General features: G+C 33.2%; 1 protein-coding gene across 1 annotated transcript; it reads right to left on the reverse strand.

The window, feature by feature from the left end:
- Positions 1-3,695: 3,695 nt before the first annotated feature.
- Positions 3,696-5,571, reverse strand: HELRODRAFT_170827 (hypothetical protein; the record flags this gene model as incomplete). Its single annotated transcript, XM_009016653.1, has 4 exons — positions 3,696-3,766; positions 4,247-4,520; positions 4,784-4,874; positions 5,507-5,571. 4 exons carry the CDS (start codon positions 5,569-5,571, stop codon positions 3,696-3,698), a joined length of 501 nt encoding a protein of 166 aa, XP_009014901.1.
- Between the last annotated feature and the right edge of the window lie 3,025 nt (positions 5,572-8,596).

Consider the following 8,596-nt stretch of genomic DNA (forward strand, 5'->3'; position numbering starts at 1 on the left):
CAAGCACATGATATAATAATACTTAAACATCTCTGCAGTCTCTCTCTTTCTCTCTCTCTCTCTCTCTCTCTCTCTCTCTCTCTCTCTCTATCATAGAAACTTTCACGTCTCAGCAACAAATACATTTACACAAAGAAAACTTCGAAGTCAAATACGCTTACACAAGCGCGCGCGCACTGCTCGTATAAACATGTACGCGCACACACACATGCTCACCCGCGCACATAAACACGCACGCCAGCAAACACTTTATTTAAAGGCAAAGGCAGAAAAGCACATAAGCGAAACAAACGGCGCAAAGTATAGAAATGGTCGTACATTACATTATGTTTGGACCGTGCTTGCATTAGTACATCTCGTGATTTGTGATGTTTAATATACTCACTAGTCGTAAATAAGCTCGTTCGTCCGTCCGTCCGTCCGTTCGTTTGCATATATTTGTATGTTAATAAGTGTGCGTGCGTGTGCGTGCGTGCGTGTGCGTGCGAGTGTGTTTGGACTGTAAGTTGTGTCTGTGTAGGCGTGTATGTAGGAACAAGAAACTTCTGTGAATGAACGTGGTTGTGTCGTATAGCATGAATGCGTGCGTGCGTGCGAGTTGATCACAACATATTTAGGGATGAAGTTAATGGTAGGCAGAACATATTCGATGCCAGGTCGAAATCACAACTCGAGGTTGAAGTTCACTTTTAAACGTTTATTCTATTCAATGCTGATCCTATTTTAATATCAACAAAGATAAGTTTAAAATTTGTTTGCATGGTTTTGTTTCATTTCAAATATGTTTGAAAACTGCGAACAAATCAAATTTCAAAAACTAAAAAAATAGCATCCAGTATATGTTTTCTCACGTCCAGCCTTCGACCTTCGGTGTTACGTGTTGACACAACCCTAACCACACACACACACACACACACACACACACACACACACACACACACACACACACACACACACACACAAACACACACACACACGCACACACAGATATACATATAAAACAACAACAAAAACAGCATTAATAGAACGAACGATTGAAAGTTAATTTATCGTCACTCATGACAATTTCTTACTATTTATTTCATCACCAACGCATTAAACACACGAGAAACTTTAATTTAACTAAAGAACTAAAAACTGAAACCCACCTAGCCCAATTATAAACACACGTCCATCGGTGTTTGTTTAGAAAACGCACGTACATGTAAACACTAATTTATGTCCTTCGGTCTGTGTGAGTAGCGTAAATATTAACGAAAGAAAAAAGAACTTCTCCTCACTCTATTGTATCCTCTGTATGTTTATGTTTCTTCATGTTTTGTTTTTTCTTTGTATTGTATCGTGTTTATCTTTATGTATGTGCATGTTTTTTTTATTGGTATTGTATAGTGTGCCTCTTTATGCATGTCTGTCTATGTTTCATCATTGTATTATACGCCCGTTTAAACCTCATTGTTTGTGTGGTATGTATGCTTGCATGTTTATACCTCAATGTATTACATTGTATGACTTTTGTTGTATTGTATGAATTGTATTGGATTGTATTGTGCGCCTTGCATTGCATTGTATGCATTGTATTGTATTGTAGTAACTGTATTGTATTGTATACATTGTATTGTAGTGTATGCATTTTATTATATTGCATGCTTTGTATTGTATGGATGTGTGTTGTGTGGATGTTTATGCATGATCGGATGCACACACATGGCACCATTTTGTTTTATGTGTCGCAGATCGTCAGGCCAGTCCTTTGAACTTTTTTCAAACACTCAGATTCTTCATAAGGAGGCAGAATTATTTTTTGATAAATTTTGAAAAATTTACTTTTCCTTACTGAGAAAATTTTCCTTTTGCAAATTAATAATAAAATCATGAATAACAATGAAATAATAATGTTCTTTTATTATTTTTCAGAATTTTACATATTTTATTATATTATAATTATTATAATATAATATAATTATTATATTATATTATTATTATTACTATTAGTGTTATTAAGGTTTCGACTACTCCAATGTGTCCAGATTTTGTTTGATGGAGACATCAAGTATTACATTTGTATTGTCGTGATGGCCAGTGTTTGTTGTGGAGTTGGATGAAGTTCCAGTTATCATCTGGTGAATTTGCAAACTGGAAGATTATGCCATCTTGCTCTTTCTCCCTCCCCCCCTCTCTCTCTCTCTCGTTTTCTCTTTCTCTCTCTTTTTTTCTTTCTCTTTCTCTCTTTCTTTCTCTCTCTTTCTGAAAAAATACATTTTCTCTTCTAAATTGATGTCCGTGTTTCAAATTGAAAAATAATTTTTTTATTATGCATTAGTCTGCAAAAGGGGCACGAGAGAGTGTAATTTTGAATGGAAAGATAGTTGAATGAATGAATGAACAAATAAACGAATGAAAGAAAGCCATCAATCAATCACAGACACGAATCAATCATTTAATCTTGGCTTTACAATCAATCTCTCAATTCGTTTGCAAGGTGACCATCAATCAATCAATCAGCCAATTTATCCAACTATCAATTCATCCATCCATCCATCCATCAATTTATCCACCTATCAACCCATCCATCCATCTATCCATCCATCCATCCATCCATCCATCCATCCATCCATCCATCCATCCATCCATCCATCCATCCATCCATCCATCCATCCATCCATCCATCCATCCATCCATCCATCCATCCATCCATCCATCCATCCATCCATCCATCCATCCATCCATCCATCCATCCATCCATCCATCCATCCATCCATCCATCCATCCATCCATCCATCCATCCATCCATCCATCCATCCATCCATCCATCCATCCATCCATCCATCCATCCATCCATCAATCAATCGGTCTATCAGTCAATTGGCGATTTTGCATTATCAATCACTTGACTGATCCTTTATTGAATTCGTTAATAATGTTTATATATTTTTTCCGAAGCCGATTGGTGTAATCATTCGTTCGTTCGTTCGTACGTTCGTTTATTTATTATTTCTCTTGTTCATTCGTTCATTCATTCGTTTGTTCGTTCGTATGTTTGTTCTTTAATTAACTGCTCATTTGCGACTTGTAATAAATTTTTTCGTTCACAAAAGCTGTGAGTAAGTGATTGCTCACATTTGAAGTTAAAAAAATTTGAAGCTGATTGGCAAGTTTATAAAAGTTTAAAAATAAAAAAATACGGGTTCATTTAATGTAATTCATTCCTCTATCCATTCATTTATATATTAGTCTGCCCATCCGTCAATCTATTCAGTCCTCTATCCATTCATCCGTCTGTCAATTTATCCATCTATCTATCCACCCACCCATCTATCCAGGGAGCCATCCATGCATCCATGCATCCATCCATGCATCCATGCATTCATATACTCATGCATGCATGCATGCATCCATCCATCTATCCATCCATCCATCCATCCATCCATCAATCATGAAAATAGACATATGATTGATTAATTTTCTATTTCTTTCCAATCTGCTTCCAGCCGCAATATTTTTTCCTTTCTGTATATTTTTAATAATAATATTATTATTACTTTTATTATTATTGTTATTATTATTATGATGCACGGTGGACCAGGGCAACAGTAAAACTATCAAAGGTGCTTTTTAAATTCACAAGAAGATACTTCATTCAGCATCTACCACTTCATACTTCATCCAGCATCTACCAGAAAAAGTTTCAAACATCATTAGCGATGGAATAGGGGTTCATACGAATCAATGCAATCCTGACAATTTAGTACCCAATAAAAACATTTATCTAAAAAATATGATTAATATAAAAATTAAAAAAAATTAAAAATAACAATACATTAATTGTAATTAAACAATAAATTTAATTGAAATTAAATTGATTTAATATTATCATCTTAAAATACTGTTTATATCATTTTTAATTACCATCATAACCTTCGCAGTAAATTAATATCAATCCAAACATTTTCAAAGTTTAACTTTTGTCGTCATCGTCATCATCGTCTTCATCATCTTCCTCGTCTTCATCATCATCATCGTTGTCACTCATTGATTTATTAGTGCAATAATGGATTGAATGATTGCTAGCATCAATCATAACCACTATCATTAACATCATCATCATCTTCTCATCATCATCTTCATCATTTTCATCATCGTCGTCATCATCAACATTTTCATCATCGCTATTGCTATAATCATTATTGTGAATTATCCTAAAAAACATCGCCGTCTTTATCATCATTATGTACATTATTCTACTCACCTTCATGGCAATATTCCTCTTCTTCATCTTCATCATCTTCCTCTTCCTCATCTTTCTCCTCCTCTTTTTCATCCTCCTCCTTCTTATCATCATCATCATCTTCCTCCTTCTCTTCTTCATCTTCATAATTTTCCTCCTCCTCATCTTCTTCTTCCTCTTTTTCATCATCATCCTCCTTCTCATCATCATCTTTCTCCTCCTCCTCTTCTTCATCATCATCTTCTTCTTCATCATCATTGCGGTCATCAAAGTCAAAGTTTTGACCACCGATTTTCTAAACCCCAAAACAACCATCACATGGCGAATTTGTGAGATTTAATAGCATGACGTAAAGCGTTTTTTATTGCTTATATATATATATATATATATATATATATATATTATGCTTATATACTGTATGTACTTAAATTATGTATGTGTACTCTATATAAATATTTGGCAATATGAGATTGTTACATTCATTCAATTATATATTTACATATTAATTTATTAATTCAGCTTTTAGTTTATTTAAATACTTTTTAATTTTAATTTTACCACGCGCCTTTTAAATAAGTTCGTCGTTGGTTGTGGGTATCTTTGGGCATATATGAGAAAAGTGTTGTCCAACACAAACAAAATGTTGTTGCTGGTTTGTGGTGTGGTTGGTGGTGATAGTAATGGTATGATAGTGTTGTTGTTGTTGTTGATGATGATGATGATGGGATGATGTTATTGTTGGCGATTATAATGTTGTTTTGTTATTATTGTTCTCCTTGCTCTTTATAAGGTTGTTGTTGTTGTTGTTGTTCTTGGTTAAAAAAGTATTGATGGTGACGTAATTGAGTATTGTTGGTGGTCGTAGAGTTGATAGCAGTATAAAAATACTAATGTTTGTATATAGTATTGGTGGAAAATTCAGTAATTGTGTAGTAGTGCTGTCACTACCACTGCGACTACTGTTACTGCCGCTACTACCACTACCACCACCACTACTACTACAACTACTACTACTACTACTACTACTACTACTACTGCTACTACTACTATTACCACTATTACTACTACTACTACTGCTACTCCTACCATTAAACAAATAATAGCAAAAACAATAATGATATTAAGACAGCAATTATAATAACGATGTTAATAATAATTAATAATAAATAATAATATCTCAGTAAACAAAAAACTGTTACTAAGAAAACGCTGCTGGAACTATTGCTCTTGTGTTTGAAGAAACACGCGAAAAGTGTCACTAAGTAGGAACATCAAGATGACGTCATTGGATACGTCACTGCAATCTCGCTGACGTCAGCATCGCTACTGGGTAGATGACCTGTCATTGTTGATGTTGCTGATGTTGTTAATGTTTTTGGATGTTGTTGTTGTTGTTGCTGCTGCTGCTGTTGTGGTTGATATTGGGGAAATTTATGTTTTTGCTGTTGTTGTTGTTGTTGTAGTAGAAGTAGTAGTTGTTGTTGTTGGTGTGGTGTTGTTGTGGTTGGAATTGTTTATGTCTTTGTTGTTGTTGTTTTTGGTATTGTAGTGGTTGTTGTTGTGGTTGGAGTTGTTTAATGTCTTTGTTGTTGTTGTTATATCTGTTGTTGCTGTTTCTGTTGGTATTGTAATGGTTGTAGTTGTTGATGTTGTTGTGGTTGGTGTTGTTTATGCCTTTGTTGTTGTTGACGTTGTTGAGGTTGTTGTTGGGGTTTTTGATGATATTTTTTTATGGTCTTCAATTTTTGTTGAAAATCATTTGAAATCATGTGGATATTTTACTGTTGTGGTTTTTGCTGGTAAAAGTATCATTGATGTTATTGATGTGATCTGTTGGTGTTGTTGCTGTTGTTGTTGTTATTGTTGTGAATAATGTTTTTATGGAGATTAATTGGAGGGCACCTTAATTTGATTTGACGGTGAACAGGGTGCTGATGGATGATGACGACCAAAAAACATTTTAAAAGCTGCAAATTATTACACAACGCCGAGTTACGTTTGTTATGTTTAGAAGGAAGTGACGACGACGATGATGATGATGAATATCAAAATTAATGTCAACAAACTATTCTTTTCAAAATGCACATCAGCGCGAGTGACACAACAATTTTTAAAAATCACTGAAAGATTTTTGAAATATCAGGGAGGAGCACATGAAAAGGAGGAGAATGACAACATAAATGATGATAATAAAGATGAAGAAGAAGAAGAAGATGACGATGAAAACATGACTGACAAAATGATGACGTTTTAAATTGTTTTTCTTTAAAAACTTTCAGTGACGATAATTATCCTTGATAGCGCTTGCGTATTAGAAATACCTTGACGTATTGCACACATACGTACGCACACATATTTGTATAATAACTGCGTATGTTTTTATGCTACAAACCTAAGTAAAAATTTTGTGTACTTTATTTTTTTGTACTACAAAACTGCACTCAGTACCCAAGTGCATTTGAATGTACAGCATGTGTGTTTGAGTAAGTATTTTATTTATCTTTCTTTTTTATTTATATATAAAATTTGTTTATGTGAGTACGACGGAAGTAAATGTTACGTCATCAAATCACGTCATCAAAATATCAGTCTTGATGTATAAATGAATACCAATCTTTGAATGCAAAACAGCGCGCACTGGCACACGCAGATCGGCACATGTGCATGCGACAGGCATTCAGATGCACGTTTGCATGCACGTACGTACATGCCATCGTCACAATCGTACAACTGCACAAACATTAATTTTAACGTAAGTTTCAAAATCTGTTATTTGTCAGATGTTACCCTTCTTCCATCCATACAAGCTCCCAACCCTCATAACAATCCTCTGAACATTTTAAAAAATTGTTTAAATTGTTTCCTAATTTTCGCCGTACTTTTTGTTCAGAGGTCTTGGAAAGGTAACAAGAGAGAAAGGGTTTCAAAGACATGCTAGTTTCTAAACGTGGTGCTATAAAGTTTTAGAAGAATAGAAGATGTCATTTAACTGATAATATACCCGTTATATTCAAAAGTTATACTTCTTCCTTTATTTATAACATAGACCGTACTAATATAAAAGTTATTACGTAATGAATATGCAGATCGCATAACATTTTTATTTATCGTGTTTCAGTTAGTTAGAAGAACGTACATTCATAAATAGTTATGACATCCTTATTTATCTCATTAGGAATGCAGGCTTACATAACACAGACAGGCATAAACCAACAATACCACCGTAAATATTTGTGGGTATTTTTTTAAAAAAGGCTCTAAATCATGACAACTATTGCAGGCATGCGTTGCGTATAAAATATTAAGTGTATTCATAATTTTTCTATACATTTGCACGTATTTTTACCAAATAATTTTTTATGAGTACAACTGTACACAATAAACTCATACAAACACATACACAGACATACATACATATAAACATACATACATATAAACATACATACATACATACATACATACATACATTGAAGTGAAACATTTAATCAACTTTTGCATTAGCGCATTTAATCAACTTCTACATTGTTAGCGCCTTTGAGAACAATAAAGGGCGCTTTATATATAAATAATCTAATAATAATAATAATAATAATAATACATACATACATACATACATACATACATACATACATACATACATACATACATACATACATACATAAAAAACATATACATACATACATACAAATATATACATCAACACATACATCAACATCACAATTACAGTAAAAGCATACTAAAAACCGAAACAACAAAACACAAGTCAACACAAAACACCTTCATGTTAACGTAACAAGAAGCAGCTAACTAACTCCAAACATCTCCTGTTCATTCCACGTCGTAAATTAGACTTCCATATTAAGAATTATGACACGCTGTGAAATAATAAATAAACTTTTTAATATAAATACGTAATACAGATACATAACTATATGAGAATTACGTATTTCAAATGCTTTGTGTGCGTATATAAGTGTATATGTGTGTATATATACGCACATAAACAACATTATTACGTATGTACACATGTCTATATGCGAGATATTTTGTTTATGCGTTTAAAAAATATTCCTGTAGTTTGTAAGTGCTGCAACTAACATGAGAATCTTACACATGGGATGCAATTTTTATTGGCAATTGACTGGCTCTAACTGCTCTTCAAACTTACTAGACATTATTTTTTGTCATTTTAATTTCTTAGTTTCTAATTAATATTAATATTATTTCTTTGATATTTTGTCGGGAGGTTTGTATTTTTAAAAAATTTCGTGATAAAAAAATCTTGGACCGGTATTGAACCTCCTACATAATATTAATAATTACTAATATTTATTAATACGTATTTTTTGTATAAATTAAATCAATCGATCG

Source organism: Helobdella robusta (assembly GCF_000326865.2).
Source record: "Helobdella robusta unplaced genomic scaffold HELROscaffold_19, whole genome shotgun sequence".
NCBI lineage: Eukaryota > Metazoa > Annelida > Clitellata > Rhynchobdellida > Glossiphoniidae > Helobdella > Helobdella robusta.